This window comes from Protopterus annectens, chromosome 9.part0 (genome assembly GCF_019279795.1).
Source record: "Protopterus annectens isolate FY-2018-M chromosome 9.part0, PAN1.0, whole genome shotgun sequence".
NCBI classification, from domain to species: Eukaryota; Metazoa; Chordata; order Ceratodontiformes; family Protopteridae; genus Protopterus; species Protopterus annectens.
In genome coordinates, this window is record NC_056743.1 from 949,695,903 (window position 1) to 949,713,364 (window position 17,462).

Below are 17,462 nucleotides of genomic sequence, written 5' to 3' on the forward strand. Positions count from 1 at the left end.
TGCCAGATCACCCCAGTCAACACCCTCCATCCCACCCAGTGGACCCTAGACAACCACCTAGGCCACATAGTGCTGGATCCAGCTCTGCCCACTGTACCATCTGTGTGTGTAATGCCATGTTGTCTAACGCGGCACACAAAGCAAAAATCCTGCTGTGCATGTCATCGCTTCATCGCAGTATCCCCTCTTGAGGTGTCTAGACATCAGAAACTTCCACTCAGCAATCTAAATGCATGCATCACTATATTTTGTCTTACTCCATGGGTTGGCTTATAGGCCATTTTCTGTATTATTGGGAATTGCATTAGGAGTTCAGCTGGAGCACTGGGTCATATCCAGCATCAACTGCAATACATAAAGTATTACATGTAGCCTGTTCCCTGTTTGCATGACACTTTCATACAAAGAAATGTCTAGCATGAATGTGCACCTACCAACCAGATGACTCCATGGTAAGTTCACTTCCATGAACCTTTGGTATGAATCAGATGTGTGCCAGTTGTGTGATTTATGTTAACTGCCCAGATGTCACATAAACAAATTATAAATAATGCCCTGGGTATGGACGACCAACTGGAGTTCAGGATGCATAAGCACAAAAGTGCTTCCTGATTATGTATGACAAGCCATCTGGGCCAGGCAGGCCCTTGATGGCAACATGTGTGCAGTCTAGTGCATTCAAAACCTCAGGGAAACTGGTTATCTTGTAAAATTCCTACATGAAGGAGTTTTCTCCTTTAATTGCCCAGAGAACTGTATATGTTCATCTTATTGATCACTGCTGCAGTAGCCTTAGCTATATGGGTTATATCTTGCCAACGATATAAAACAAACAACTGGCTTCCAAAGCTTAAGGGCACCGTCCATGTACACATTCTGTCAGGCAGCATGAGCTGAGCTGACTAAAAGACAGGTCTGGGTGTAAAGCCCTTCAGAGATTTATTGCTGTGGAAGAATGCACTCCTCTGAGGCTTCCAGGGGTCTATGGTCAGCTTGTGCTGTTCTATTGCTAGCCATATAAGTTCTCTGGGGGGAAAATCTTACATTTTCTTATTTGTGTTGCTGTTTTTTCACCTTTATTCTTCAGGAAAGTTATTTTAGAGCTAGGAGTATTGTGTCTTGAGGCTGTAACATACTTTTAAATGAAGTACTTATTTTTCCTCTCATTTTAAAACTGGTGTGAAGTAACTGAAAACATTTTTCTGTGGAGAAATTGCATTTATATTACTTTTATGAGTCTGACATTGTTATATAAAGTGTTTTGTATTGTATTTGTCTGTCAAAACATAACTTTTATAGACCGGTAGTATTTACTGGCATTTGCTGTTGCCTTACCTGGGAAAGAGGCACCATTCCTGACTTGAGCATAGAGCAAACTACCCATCCCATGGTCAGTCCCTCTTCCAACCTCAAAAAGAAGACAAATAAGCAAGCAGCCTTTGTCACCACAGCAGGCTAGCAATTTGCCTCAGCCACAGGTGGGTGACTCTGCTGTGACCATTTGTTGTACCTCCAACCACTCATCTTTTACCCTGATCCTTCTGATGTAGCACCTACAGCCACTGTGGACTGGGAGTTAACTATGTTCTCTGGGGCTATTGGGGTCCTCTCAGGTGCAAGGGAGTGCCACTTTTGTTGATCCTGGCAGAGGGAACAGGGAAAGTTTCCCTGTTGGGTCAGAATGCTGTACCCATCCCTGAGGAAGCTGCAGTTGCCATTAGTAACATGAGTGACACCATTTGTTCCTGTCAATACAATAGAGAAACCTAGTATGTGTGTAATCCTCAAACTTCTTTAGATAGGAGTAGTTTACTGGGCCTGACTCGGTTTAATTCAGGCTATTGATCCTTCTTGTAAGGTAGTTTATTATAAAGGAAAGAAGGATACTTTTTTTCTTGAAGATATTTAAGATTCTGAATCTGAACAGGAAGATTGAGAGACAGATACATTTTTCCCCTCAGATTTCTGACACAGACTCAGGGGAGAGCTCAGTTTCTGATTCTTCGGGGGGGGGGGGGGTCTCCCGAGCTTATTGATAGAATGTCCCAGTGCTTTCATTTAGAGAATACTGACGTTTCTCGGTCACTCAGAAAATACTGAGTTGTTATTTCCAGATTTACACTCATTCCTCCTATTCTGTCTGCTTTAGAGGATATGTCTGTCACTGCCTGCAATTTTCCTGATAATCAGCCAGTTGTCCCTTAAATGGTAGATAGAATGCATAAAGTTCCTCAGCCTTTTAAATTTTTATGCACTATTCACAAATCTGACCTAGCAGCTATAACTCTAGTTGATCCTGCTGCTGAGCATTTTGTTAATTCCTTTCCTACTTTTTCTGATGATGATGGTCAAATTATTGATAGGTATTGGAAAAACTGTATACTTCTGCAACTCTGATTTTCAAAATTTTGAATTGTCAGCTCATATTTTAAACTTTATTAATGTGAAAGTAAGAGAAATGTTTTTTCTGCAGTTTCTTTTGATGACTGAAAATCTGCTTTAAATAATACAGTTTATTCCGTTGCACGGGCCATTAGTAATTGTTTACACTGTGTGTATGACTCTGTTGATACTTCTTCCATGGCTATGGTCACTGGCATTGTTTTGAGGATGTTTCCGTGGCTGCATTCTCAGAACCTCTCAGGTGGTGTCAAAAATGAGATTTTAAAATCACACAGATTTAATATTTGGCCCCTCTGCTGCAGAGGTGATCAAAAAGTGTGATGAAAGTGGCAAAGATCCAGGGAATCTTTAAATTTATTAGCTCTCCTTTTCCAAATTTTCCAAAGGATTTCCTAAGTCCACATCAAATTTTGGCAAAAAGCAGAAAAAAAACAGTCTCAACAAAAATACAGGTAAAGAAACATTTAAGAAAACATGGCAAGGGTGGCTCAAAAAGGAAGTCTCAAACCTCCCCAAAAACAATGATTGTCCAATAAGTCTGAATGATTGTTAAAGAGACCTTTGTCAGCCCCTCCCACCCTGGCCCTTTTTTCTTGCAGAAAGTCTAAATTTCCATTTTATCTTTGGCAACAGATAATTTCAGACAAATAGTTTTGAAAATTATTGATCAAGGTTGCAGATGGCAGAGGTTGGAAATTCCTCCTTTCCAGGGTACCATTCCTCATCCTCTAGAACAGACTTTTTTGTTTCCACTGTCTCTTCGTTACATTTCTTTATAAGTAGTGATAGAACCAGTTTTTCCTTCTCAGGTGAGGAAGGGTATTTATTTAGCAATGTTCCTAGTGCCAAAGAATGAAAGAAAATGCTTAAAGACCAGTTCTGGATGTTTCTTTCCTAAACCTGTTTGTGATAGTCACAAATTCAAAATGATGCCACTTCAAGTTTCCTGGTAACATTAGAATTAAAAATTGCTAATCCATCCAGACGTCAGACATTTCTTAAGCTTTTGTGTCTGGATCACATTATGAGTCCTCTGCTTTACCCTTTCGACTATCCACTGCACCAGGAGTGTTCACAAAGTGTCTATCTCCAGTTATAGCTCATTGAACTAGATTTTTTGTGATTCACGGTTACAAGCATAAGGCATTCAAACCCTGCAATTATTTCTTACCTTACTGATTGTATTTTGTTTGAGCGCTGACGCTATCTGGTTACTCCCACCTTGGTCTACCAGAGGTGATTTATCCCAACTGAATGTCGGGCGCCATTTTTTTCAAATTATTTTTCATTGCTTCCATTCACTTCACTGGAACCACAGACACACCATAAGTTTACTGTTGGACTTCACTTGCTGTTTAAGTTGTACAGTATCATACATATTTAGGGTATTTTGGTTCTTGTTAGGCTTTTGGTATAGTTCAGTCCTTATATCAGCTGGTCGTATTTCTATTTGAGTAAGAAGCCAATCTCCTACCATTCTATTGTTTCTGAATGCACACCAGCACATTTAAATTTTGTGCTTCTTGCTGAGTTTTCACAACACTGTACCATGGTGATGTTAATGTCATTTATTCTTGCTGTGATATGATTTTAGTTCTCTGTACTCTGTTTGCACTGTATATTTATTTTGGCAAATATCTGCATTTGGCTGCACAGAATAATTTTGTCATTATTGACTGCTAGTGTTATTTTCAGTGAAAGACTGCTCTGAAGAAGCTAGTCATTTAAATGTGCAGACACTCTGTGTTCAATGCTCAGTGCATTAATTGCTGTAATTACTACCTGTACTTGTAATTTTTTTTCTTTCAACATCTACCTCTGCTGTTACACTGTCTTAACTTATCTTTTTAATTATTCCCTTTTTATTTTTCACTGCCTGCATTCTGCCTGCTTTGTTTTAAACTCTCTATGCTGCAATTTTCACACCAGACTGTGTATTTATAAGGCATCAGTGTACTACTGACCTCACCTCTGCTAGCTCTTAAGGCAAGTCTTAAGGCACGACTTCCACTAATCAGTTCAGAATAAAGATTTGTAGGTGTTAGACATAGTTTATTGCTTAATTCCACAGTGTTATGGCTAGCATAATCATCAGCAAAGTGGTGGCTATCCTGTGCAACATGGCAGTAAGAAACTAGTTCCCACTACACCCCTCCAATTGCTGTTCTCTATTATTGGCCCTGCATACTTATTGGTTCTGAGAGATTCTACTACTCAGTGCTAGTAACTTGTTTAGAGCAGAGCATATCCCTTAAATTTTTTGTTATCCATTCTTCCTGCCAAGGTGCCTCCTCTTAATCATATTGTGCTGTTCTGGGCAACACTAGATTTTTTTGCGATTTACAGCTACAACCACAAAGTATTCAAACCCTGCAATAATTTCTTACCTTACTGATTGTTTGTTTTAGTGCTGATGTTATGTAGTCCAACCTGCTCCATTCATCCTCTCTATGTTTGGGGTCACCCCACTCCCCTACCCCATTCCCTCCCACCCCCTCTTCCATTAGATTTAGAGGTAAGAACATAACAACACTCTCCCAATTCACCAATCATCACTCATCCCTCCCCTTCCTCACCCCACCCCTCACAACACTCCTAATTTCACTATCTTCCAGTCACCACAGTTTTCAAGGTTGTACAGCTCCCCTCACTTAATCCACACTACTCTGTTTCCCCCTATTCTCTTTCACCCCTCCCAATATGTTGCACTACTATTCGTTACACTACTTCACTATTTTATCATGCCTTCTCTTCCTAGCCTATTATACCAATAACCTCCACAATTGCAAGATTAAATTCTATCAGTCCCCTACACAACCACACTCTACTCCCCACCTTCCACTTGAACCTTACAGTCACATTAGCCCTCAACTATACTACAGCTGCAACTCTCTTCTCTACTTACAGATATGTACACTCCTTTCAGGTACCACCATCTAATTACGAAACTCAAAAACCTACTATTGCACTCCCTAACACATATTAAATTTCAAGCAGCTATCCATCCCAACCCAGTCCCCAACTGTCACATCCCTCCAAATCAACTACACCTTCCTGTCTCCTTTTCTAATACTACAAATCAAAATATCACTGAAACAATGGTACACATTTCACTACCAACTTCTTCCAGATCTGATCTACTAATAACCAATGTCAATCTCAGAAGCTTTGTAAATAAAAATACTGAAATACATGCTACCCTGGCCATCTACTCTCCAGACATAGCTGTTATAACTGAAACCTGATTAAAGCTCCACATCAAAGACTCAGAAATTACATTTAACAGTTACAATATTGTCAGACACGAGAGACTAAACAAATGAGGTGGAGGTGTAGCTGTTATGTTTAAAGACTCTAAAAGTGTAAAAACTAAACTGTATTTCCCCAGGCATCCCCAATGTAGAAATTCTAATCACACACCTGCAAATTAAACCCCACAAAGCAATCATAACCATAGCTGGCTAGCAGCCCCCTGGCAACAATCTTCACACCACAGAATCCCTTCTCTCTTTGTCTGCCTCATCTTTCTGCCAAGAAAAAAATATGTTAGGTGACTTCAATCTCGACTGGCTCTCCTGCTCCTCCAACTGCCCTACCAACTTTATAAATCTACCCAATTTCACCCAAACTATAAGCTGTCCCACTCACACCAACAAACGATCTAAAAACAATCATTACTTGATATTAACCAATAAGACAAACTTAGTGTACCAAGCCAGCTGCCTACCTGTCAGCCTTAGTGACCACATGCACACTTTTCTAGTTAGAGGAAGAGTTCAGAGCCAGTCTTGCATACCCTTCAAATACATGTGAACTAAGAAAAAATTCTTACCAGATCTATTTAATCAATTACTACTACACTGTGATTGGTCTCCATTAAAAAAAAAAAAAAAAAACTACAACTGGATGTTGTGGTACAATTCTTTAACAAAAAATTTCTTGACATGCTAAATAATCTTGCCCCCACTAAAATATCTGATCCAAATCCAAACAATTACCATGGCTCTCTAATGAAACTAAACTTCTAATTAAACAAAAGGATAGAGCCTGGTCTCATTTCCAATCCACCAAAGACAAAAATGAACTCACCTCATATCAGCAATTAAGAAATCAAGCTAAGAAATAAATCAACAATGATACAAAAACTTACTTCCTCACCTGTCAGCAAAAATATGCAAACAACCCACAAAAGTTCTGGAATAATATTAACTACCTCATTAACCCTGGAAAAACCTCCACCCCCACTCCTTCCACCTCCAACACCTCTGAATCCTTAGCCTCACAATTCATCTCTCACTTTATTAACTCCATCATCTCCCTCCTAGACAACTACCAAAATCTACCACTCACAGTCACATCACCTGCAACTAACAACACAATCTCTTTCTCCTTTACATCCATTCAGACTGCTTACAAAGCTCCTAAGCAAACTAAAACCCTGCTGCCTTCCTATCAATCAACTACCTAACAAATTCCTAAAAGTAGCTGCTCCATCAATCGCCTATCTTATATCTATCCTAATTAATCACTCCATCTCTGAACAGTATGTGCCCTACCTCTGGAAAATCTCTCACATCATCCCCCTTCACAAGGGTAGCCCCTTTAATGACATCTCATACTACCGCCCCATAGCCGTCCTCTCATCCATAGCCAAAATTCTAGAGAAATGTATTCACCAACAACTCCTAAATCACCTCATCACTAAGAACCTACTTTCCAGCTCTCAGCATAGCTTCAGACCTAAGCATAGTACTAACACCGCATTAATAAGCTTTACTGACAATATTCATCACCTCAAAAATGATGGACAAATAGTCTCTACAATTTTTATGGATATGTCAAAAGCTTTTGACACCATATCCCACCAGCTGCTACTCAATAAACTTGCTACTTGCAATCTTAATTCATCCTCCCTAACATGGTTTCACAGCTATCTGCCAAAACGTCAACAGGTTACAAAATGGGAGAACAATCTCTCCCCACTTCTGCCAGTATCCACAGGTGTACCCCAAGGATCCATACTTGGTCCCCTTTTCTTTGTCATATTTCCCAACAATCTAAGTTCAGCAACTGAACTTGCCACAATCATACAGTATGCAGACAAGTCCTCTCTTATCTGCTCTGCCCCTTCCCCCCAAGAACTTCAGGTCAAAATGCAAAAATCATTCCAGGATATTGAAACTTATCTCTCCAACCATCAACTCATTCTAAATCCAAATAAGACTAAGTTAATGATTTTTACAAACAAAACTTCCAAGACAAACTCACTAACTCTGTTTATTCACTTCTCAAATGGAACCAAAATTGAGCCTACAAATCAAACCAACCCCCTAGGGGTCACAATAGACAACAGGCTAAAATTTGATATACATATTTTCCTAACAATCAAAAAAGTCCATGCCAAACTCGGCACTCTCTATAGGGCCAAATCTTGCCTAACACACCAAGTCAGACTAGCCACAGCAATATCTCTTTTACTTTCTATCCCCCCTCTACTGCTCACATATTTTCACCAACAGATGTAAGTCTGACCTTAGTAACCTTGAGTCCTGCTATAACAAAATAGCTAAGTTTGCCATTAATCATCCACATAAAGCTCACCATTGCTCTTCAGCAACTTAACTGACTGGAACTTCCCAACCTATTAATACTAAACCAGCTTACCTTCACTCACAAAATAATTCACAACTCAAGTAACTACTCTGCTCTTTCTAACCGGGTCCAACCATATCTCCACAGTAGGTCCCTCAGGTCTTCTAACAGGTTATTGCTAAAAGTTACAAAGTCTCACAATTCCCTTGGTGACTCCTTCTATTCCAATAAAATAGCAAATGCCAACAATGCACTTCTTCAGGACATCCAGAACAATTCAAGCATGTCTTTATTAAATAAATAAATAAATTACCAAATATCTCTTCAACAACTGGCTCTGTCCCTGTAATTGTCCTGGATAATTCTTCTCTCCTATTTCTTATCAACCATCTCCAGCACCCCTAACAGATTACACCTATCTCCAATGTTTTCAAACTGTTTTGGTTTGCTATCTGACAAATATTTGATTACTCAGTGATCTCAATACCTCTGTTTTATGCTATGCTCTATACTTGCTATTTAAATAATTCTGTTAGTTATTTTAGCTAGCATATGTTTTTTTTTTCTTGTCTGCTATATTTCTTACTTGTTGTTACAAACTGTTTTTGTTACTGGAGCTTTTCTCCCCAGGTCTCTGTTGAAAATGGGCTACTGGCTCAGTCAGACACTACCCTATTAAAAAATGTAAATAAATAAACAAATACATAAATAATTGAAGGCTGCAGGGTATCCACATTTTCCATATTTAGATGACTTGCTTATCTTTGCAGAGTCTTTTTCAAAATGTCAGGAATCTCTGTTTTGGATGAGAGATATCTTACACAAGCTAGGAATCCAAGAGAACATTCAAAAGTATTTTTTGACTCCTTTAAATGCAATCATATTCCTGAGATGTCAACTAGATGCCTCAGTTAAAACAGCTTTCCTTCCAGAGGGAAAAATAGATCTATATCTAGATCAACTTTGGTGACTGAAAATGAACATCTCAGGATTTTGGGTCTCATGGCATCTATGATCCACATTACACCCCTGGCAAGATTCCACATAAGAAAACAACAATGGTATCTGAAATCTCTTTAGTCCCAGCACCAACCCATTATCTTTTTAAATCCCAGTGCTCAGGTTTCTCAGAAGAAAAAGCAATTGGTAACAACAACTGATATTCTTAAATCCAGGTCCCTCCTCCTCCCTCCCTGCTCCAAAGCAGTCAGTCACCACAGATGCCTCAGACTTGGCATGGGAAGCACTTTCAGGAGGGATAAAAGTACAGGGTGTGTGGAACACCAAGGACAGACACAAGCACATAAATATCAAGGAGATGCTTGCCCTGATCAAGGCACTTAAGTCTCTGAACAATTTTTCATCCCTGGGACCGCTTCAAATGGTTACAGACAATAACACATTTATGTAGTACATCAACAAGCAATCGGGTACCAGGTCATGCCCCTTTGAAAACTAGCCATGTTAGCCTGGGATACAGATTCACAGCACAATCTCACTTTACATACATCCTACATTCCATCAGAGCAGAACTGTGTGGCAGACAAGGTGAGCAGGACCAGGGCAGACCATCTAGAATGGAAACTAGGTCAAAGAGTCTTCCAAGATTTGATCCATCTGTGGGGAAGTCCTCAAGCAGACCTCTTTACCTCCCCTCTGATCAATCAACTGGCAAGATTCTGTTTCATGACTCTGTGCAAGAATGTCTGGAAGGCAGATGCCCTTTCTTTTCTTCTCTTTTCTTTTCCTTGGACATGAATGTTTCTGTATGCATTTCCACCCTTTCCACTAATGTTCAGAGTATTTCTCAAGATTCAGTAGGAATCCCCCATGATCATTGTGGTGACTCCTTTTTGGCCCAGGTAACCATGGTTCTTCCTTCTTTTGAAAATGGTCAGGGTAATTACCACAAACTGCCTCACAGAATGGATCTACTCACACAAAACCAGGGGTGTTTGATTCACCCCAACATCAATCATATTCAATTGACTGCCTGGATGATAGGATCTTAATTCCTTTTAGGCACCTGTTCACTGGGGACATGCAGCAGGCACTAATGGATGCAAGAAAGCCTTATACTAGAAAGTCATATATAAGCAAATAGAAAATGATTTCTACTTTTTTTGCCAACAACATAAGCAGCACCCAGTCAGGGCTTGTTGTTCCATGGTTTTACAATATTTCTGTGAGTTACTAGCTATGGCCTTTCTTTTTCCTCTGTCAAAGTTCAAATTGGCCAGTTTAGCATATCTGCTCATGGATCCTCCTCTTTCAACTCAGTCTCTTCTGAAAATGTTTCTGTAAGGGGTTTTACATAAGAGGTTTCCACGAAAACCAGTAGCTCCACCTTGGAATCTTATTTCTGTGTTACAGAAGCTATCACTTGTAGTATTGAACCAGCTAAATTGGCTGACTTGAGGTTCTTAACATGCAAAACAGTATTATGTTTTGTGCTCACCTCTGCAAGAAAGGTATCTGAGTTGTAAGCTCTTATGGTGAGTCAACCATATCTCATTTTCAGTAGGGACAGTGTTTCTCTGAAAACTAATGCTTTGTTTATTCCTAAAGTGGTATCTGAGTTTACTTTAAGCCTAACTATCCATCTCTCCATTTTCTTTCCTGAACATAAAAATATGAGTGAGAAAGGATACTCCTTACTGTAGTTTCCACAGACAACTCAGGTACTATCTTGACAGAAGTAAATCTTTCAGATCTTTAAATCAAGTGTTCATTTCTTGTGAAGGTAAGAAGAAGGAACAATCTGTGTCAAAATAGACTATTTCCAAATGGTTATCTATGGCTATTACGTTTTGCTATACTCACCATAACAAAACTATTCCAGGCAGTGTTAAGGCCCACTGTACCAGGGCCTTGGCTTAATCTCTGTCTTTTTAGAAAGGATTGGACTCTAGAAGTATTCTGAAAGCTGCTATTTGGTGCTATGTACATACTGTTACAAAGTAATGTAATATTGAATCCTTCTTTAGATCCAGCTCAGGCTTAGCTAGGACCATTCTCCAGGTTATCTTGGACTCTTTTTCCACTACCCAAATGTAGTTAGTTAGGATAATCTACCCATATAGCTCTGGCTACTACAGTAGTGATCAATACAATGAACTTAGTACAGTTGTCTAAGTAAATTTACCATAACAGTAGATGTTTGAATGTTCAGTGTAGAAGTAACTGCTCCCTCCCTCTATATTCCTAGTTTTTGGTGTAATTTTTATGCCGGGGTGTGGACATTTATTTTTTGTTGTTCCTAGCTTTGTAATTTCAGGGCTCAGTTTGAGCTGACTGAATGTTTGTGTGCATGGAAGATGCCTTGTAGCTTCAGAAGCTGGCTTGTCAGTATGTAACCCTTCATCTATAGTGACCCCTAACAGGAAAAAGCCAAAAGGAGAAGTACATAGCTATGGCTACTTCAGCAGTAATCATTTGAACATCTCATATAGTAAATTTACTTCTATAGGTGTACTATGCTCTTCCAATGTCAATGAGATGGTCTAAGATTATTGAGACTTATAACTAAGATTTCCCTAGCTTATTGTTTGTTTGTCAATGAAATGCCCCTTAATCTAAGATGGTTAAGGCTTTATATATTTTAAATGAGAAAAGGGGTCCAACAGTCACCAAACACACTACAAATACACTGAAGTGCTGACTAGTGTAGTGTGCAGTGCAAGTCTCCAAATCCAAGTAGGAATCTAAAAAGAGATAAAGCAAACTAGTTTCTATTTTCAAAATAAGATTAAGCGCTTCTGTCCTTACAAGTCAAGGACTGCATCAGAATAAGTTAAAACAAGCATTAAAGACAGTTAAAGACTATTTTCAAACCAGACTTTAGTTGCTTATTGGCTAATACCAAATAGCTTAATTAGTTTAGTTGAGTTAAACCTCACTTACTAACTCCTCGTCTTAAAGAACTACTAGTGTTAAACTGTTTGCAAACATGACAATGGTTTAAACTGTTCAAGATTTTAAACTGTTTGTGAACATCCTACCTAGCTGAAAAAGGGTTCAAAAGAAAAATAATATGTACAGACAAAAACACGTCAAATCAAAAGAAACCAGAAAATGTTAATCATTCTGTTAACTAATATAACATTTTGTACCCATTTTATAACCTAGATTTATATAATTTCAGTACAGGCTTTACATACTTTAGTGTACACAAAAAGGTGTTCATACCATGTGTCATCCCAAATTCCACTTGTGGGTGACACAGTTCGTTACTGTCCCTGTCATTCTCCTTATGTACTGATAAACAGCCCACAATCTGCTGGTCTTTGAGATAGTGCTATGTTAGGCACTGTCTGTACCTCCCCCTCCATGGACTCAGATGGCTGTGATGCACTACATTGCAGGCACAGGCCCTGATGCTGGCCACCAACACAGGCTGTTATACTACTGTAGCTGCAGCTGCTAGCATTGCTCTTGTTGATGATGCCATTATCTCAGTATTCAAAACAGGTATGTGCCATGGCAGAGTGAATCCATTTTATATGTCTCTGAATTGGCCTGTCATTTTGGGTGTTAACAGATGCAAAATTCATGTGGCTTATTAGCATGTAGCTTTTCATTTCCATGTCATTGTGCACTCATTAACATATACTACATAGCCCTTGCTTTGATTCTTTCAGGAATATGTTGTATCTTAGAGTCACCCACACCTTGTGCATGCCTACTACTGTGCTAATTGGTACTGATCTGTGTGTTACGTCTATGAATTCCAACCTTGTGTACAGACTCAACAAATTCTGTGAGTTTGTCGTAACTTCAGTAACTAACAATTATTCATTTATATTGCTATGATGCCTGTCAGAGCCTTTTCAGTTACAACTTCTGGTAAACTAGTCTGCAGGAAATCACAAAATGAATATTTTCATTCAATGACTTATGCCTTCAGTCTTAGTTAACATAGATTATAATTAATAGTGACAAAATGTTCAGTTTCTTGAAGAAAAAACTTCAACAGAAAGTATGTCTAGTTGTATTACTGTGTGAAAGGAGAGAGAGTCAAACAAATTTAGATCTACAAAGCAATATCTAGGCATTAAACTATTAGTTCTGATATATTCATAATTCTTCAAAGAAACGTGCATTCGTGGAAATATGTTTGAAAAAGCTTCAGTACTACATGTTCTGTATGAACTAAACAATTTGAGAACTACTTAAGACAGAAGATATAAAAGAAGAAGCAAAACATATTTTCAGTCATGTGCAACTGGAGACATAATGAAAGCTCAAGTCAGCTCATGTGAGCTACCTGACTTTCTGTGGTTTGTACTTTTGCAGGAAATGAGCTTCCTACATAAAGGCACATATTCAGGTAACAGTTCTGAAGGGATTTAAGAAAAGAGGAAATAATGCTGACATCATTTTAGTCAACACTTTCACTTCAGTTACGCTTAACTGAATCTGGCTGCCAAAATAACAGTGTATTAAGAAAGTTCCATCATGGCCAACACAGACAGTGTTAAAACATTCAGGTTTCAAAAATGGACAAATGCTCTGTTCAGATATCAAAACAGATTTTTTATAATCCAGGATGGATGGCTACAGTATTATAGGTAAGAAAAGTAAAGATTTTTTATAAAAAAATACTATGCATGTTTATGAAAATAGCAATTTTACTAAACTGATGCTAGGTTTATGGGCTATATTTACCACATGGTGGTATAGTGTTTCACCCTCTGAGGAGGGGTGGGCCTCAGGTTAGCAACCTGAACCCATAAAATCCTTAACTGCTACAGAAACAATGAGCGCTGAAAGGTGCTTATTGTCCAATGTACTACATGGTGTGTAAATGGGAGAGAGAGAGGTATAGTGTTTAATCAAATGAGGGACACAACCCTGATTGGTTTTATAAGCTAATATTCTTAGCTACAAATATATTTTAATTCAATACTTTGATTACGTTGCTGTTCAAGTTTTTAAAGATAATGTAGCATATTGCTTCTGCAGAAATGCTGCTGTAAATGAATCTTTCTGTGTTGTTTTACAATGTAATCCTTTCTGTAATGTAACTTGCATTTCACAAATGTACCCATGGTTTCACTTTTCATTATATAGATGACTGCTTCTCTCGAAAGTGACAAAAATTAAAATCAACCAGCAAATATTAAACTCATTTCAGTGATGAAAGCCATGATGTCTCATTTGAAAACTAAACTTGTGCTTAGTATCTAGAGGGTAGAGGGATACTAGAACTAATGTAATGTAGATTCACCAAAGAAATGTCATGCCAAATTAATATGAAATAATAAGTTAAACCGGTGAGCACCATTGCAAACAGAGACAGAGCTATTCCCAAACTCTATCTCTGTGTCAACAAGGCATTTGGTAAAGTACCTCACTACTGTCTATAAAACAGATTAGACCATCCTGGTAAGGTTCTTAACCTAGAAAATAATAGTTTTACTTATCTATTTATTTGACATTTGCTTTCCAAGAAGGCCTGGATCGGATAATATCCAATTTTCACTGAAGGCCAGAGGAGAAAAAAAGAGTAACATCAAAACGAGGTAGGGGAGATACTAGTAAATGAAATCCAGCTTAAAGTATGTGAGGAAGAGATGCATTCAGTACTGTTTGAAGGATTTCTAAACAGTGATGCAGGCAACATCACAGAAAGGCTGTCAAAGGAAATGTCCAATTTTCCACAAAAAGCAGAGGAATTTGCAACAGGGTCAATAATGGATGATGGCTCATAACATGAATGTGCAGGGGTTTAAGAGTGTTAAAAGAATATTCTGAAATATGGAAGTTTTACTGGTAGATATAGTTTTTGAACTGAAAAAAAGAAAGGCAGAAAAGAAGAAAGAAAAAGGAAGGAAGGCAGAGTGCAAACTAGAAGAAATTAATAACTATGTCAAAATTACTTTAGGTTGAGTGTGTTCTATTTAAAACAGGAAATATCAACCTTTATGTCAACAGTGAAGTGCAGAAATAAAGAAAGAATGTAATTTAATACTAACACACTATATTTATTATGATTAATAAGAGATCTGGAACAAGATGAGACCAGTGTGGGAGTAACATTAATATATATTTTTTGCAAATCTACCATGAGTGTCATAAAGTTCTTGATACAGGATTCCCAATATTATTTTACATGTAAAACTCATATGGCCTCTAGACATGGCATGTACTATGGAGCAAACAACTTTATTTTGACTCAGAATCATATCCATCAGCAAGCATAACTCTTCTTACACCTATCATATTGACAACACGTCCTTGAAACTGATCCTCTAGTTAGGAATCTTGTAGCCTATGTTGACAACAAACTCCCCTTTGATCACCATGGAAATCTGTTTTCACCACACAGCTTTTCCCGTTGAGTCATTCACTTGTATTTGTACATATTGATCAGGACATTGTATTTGATTATGGGTCACTTATGATGACTTCTTAGGATTTTAGGAATATTCCTTTGGAAATGAAATAGGCAAGATAAAAAATGACCAATGAGAGATAGCTGCCACCTAATTAGTCAGATTTCTTATGATCATGTCTGCCTGAAGAGGAGTACTATTTATAATGTATGGTTTGGGAAAAGATTTTTTTGTCACATAATACTATACTGCACTTTTTGGCATTTAGTTTTAGACTACTTTTCAATGCAGCAGGTATGTGCATATTCCAGTATTTGCAGGATCTATTTAGTATTGCATAGTTAATTTGCAATCCAGCAGATAGCAAAAGGCTTTATGTTAAATGTATCCTACTTTTCTCTAAAGTCAGCAAAGAGGAATAGTGTACAGTGCCTTGGCCAGGGTGAGATAAACAGCAAGCAATGAGAGAACAATACCCACATCTCTTCAAATAAGCTTTCTAGGCTTGAAAATCAGGACTGACCCTTCACAAAACCAAAATTAGTGGGTTCTTAATCAGTTAAGGTGCATATGTGTGCATTAATGGGTTCAGCTATGACACTTTTGATGACTTTGCATATAAGGCTGGATGGAGAGGCTGATGGACCTATAATTACCTGGGCCTGTGCATGAGCTGTCCTTGTATATGGGAGTTACAGTGATTGTTATCTGGGCATAAAGCAGAAACCTTGTGGATAGGTTAAGGATGAACAGTTTGAGTAGGAGTGTGTATAGGACATACTGATGATAAAGCAGCTTGGTGTGTGGTCTGGTCCAATGGATTTGTTATTTTTAGCCTGAGCAGGGACACTTAGACTTATTCCACTGTGATTTCAGGAGAAGTTAAATTTTCAGTGATAGTTGAGGCAGCAGTGATGGTTGTCAGGGTAAAGTTAGTGTTAAATTTGTCTGCTAATGTATTGGCTATATCCTTGGGATTATAATGTGCTATATCATTATTGATAAGCTTACTACTGTATTGGGCATTATTATTTAATTTTTGACATAACTGAAGAAAGATTCACAGCTTCTTTTGGTATCTGCGGGACTTTGAAGCTAATGCTCAACTTTCATTTTGTAGTAGTCCTCCTATTTACCTTGCTGGCATGTTTTGGTGCTGTGTTGAGGTACAGGGGTGGGTCTTTCTTACAAATTATTTTCATTCTTTTGTTATATGGTTTATTAATAACAGAGGTCCATCAGAGAAATTTATTCCTAAATTTATGACTGTATTTAGGGCAAGCAAGTACTAACTTTTTTTATGCAGTTGTTCAGCGCAGCACAAAGTTGAAGAAAAATGCAGATCTTTTTCATTTGGGTCTGTTTATATGGGATTGTTGAGAAATGTACAAGCTGAATTAGTGTGGCCACAGAGACGTCCATAAGGATGGTTTCATTTAGTGTTGTGATAGTTCCACTTGGCCTTATAGAGAAGATGGCTGATTTTTGTTTAGATTTAACTAGGAATGAGGAGATGTAAGATGGGGTACAGGCAGAAGCCAAGTTGGGGAACATGAGGTCAAGGATATATATATATATATATATATATATATATATATATATATATATATATATATATATGGGTTTAGAATTTTGAGATTCTTGAAAACAAGTCTTACGATTTCAATTGGAAGCCTAACAGAAGGGCTCAGTCACTTTTTTCCACACACTGCATCTGTGCTCATTCATTTGTGTTGTATATACAACTCATATTTCTGAGTGCAATCAACAAGACCATACTGTGAAATGGAGCCTTATTCAAAGGACTCCATGGGCTCTCTTTGACACACTATACTCCCTACACCTCCTAAGTACTTCTCTCCGGTTTTCCACTAATCATGGCTTTATTCCATCCAGATAGATTATTTCTTTCTTGATTTTGTTTTCATAGTTGTCTTACTCTTTAGCTTTTTCCTTCAAATTTTTTCACCTTTTTAACATACCTGTAACTGCCAGAACTCCACCCCAATAAGTTTTTTTGAGCATTTTGCTCCACCATATCATTTCTTTGACCTTTTTACCCAGAAACCCATGCCCAGCGTAAGGACTATCTGCTTCCCCTTTTCTCTGAAGTTACTCTGATACAGGCTT

The 17,462-nt window shown here is 38.1% G+C and overlaps 1 protein-coding gene across 1 annotated transcript in view; it reads left to right on the forward strand.

Annotated features, from left to right (window-relative positions):
- The first annotated feature begins 13,307 nt into the window (after positions 1-13,307).
- LOC122810916 (oxysterol-binding protein 2-like) overlaps positions 13,308-17,462 on the forward strand; it is a 421,889-nt gene continuing 417,734 nt past the window's right edge. The window contains exon 1 of the mRNA XM_044082458.1: positions 13,308-13,565. Within this exon, the coding sequence (XP_043938393.1) occupies positions 13,453-13,565 (113 nt within the window). The 5' untranslated portion in view covers positions 13,308-13,452. The remainder of the gene's footprint in view (positions 13,566-17,462) is intronic.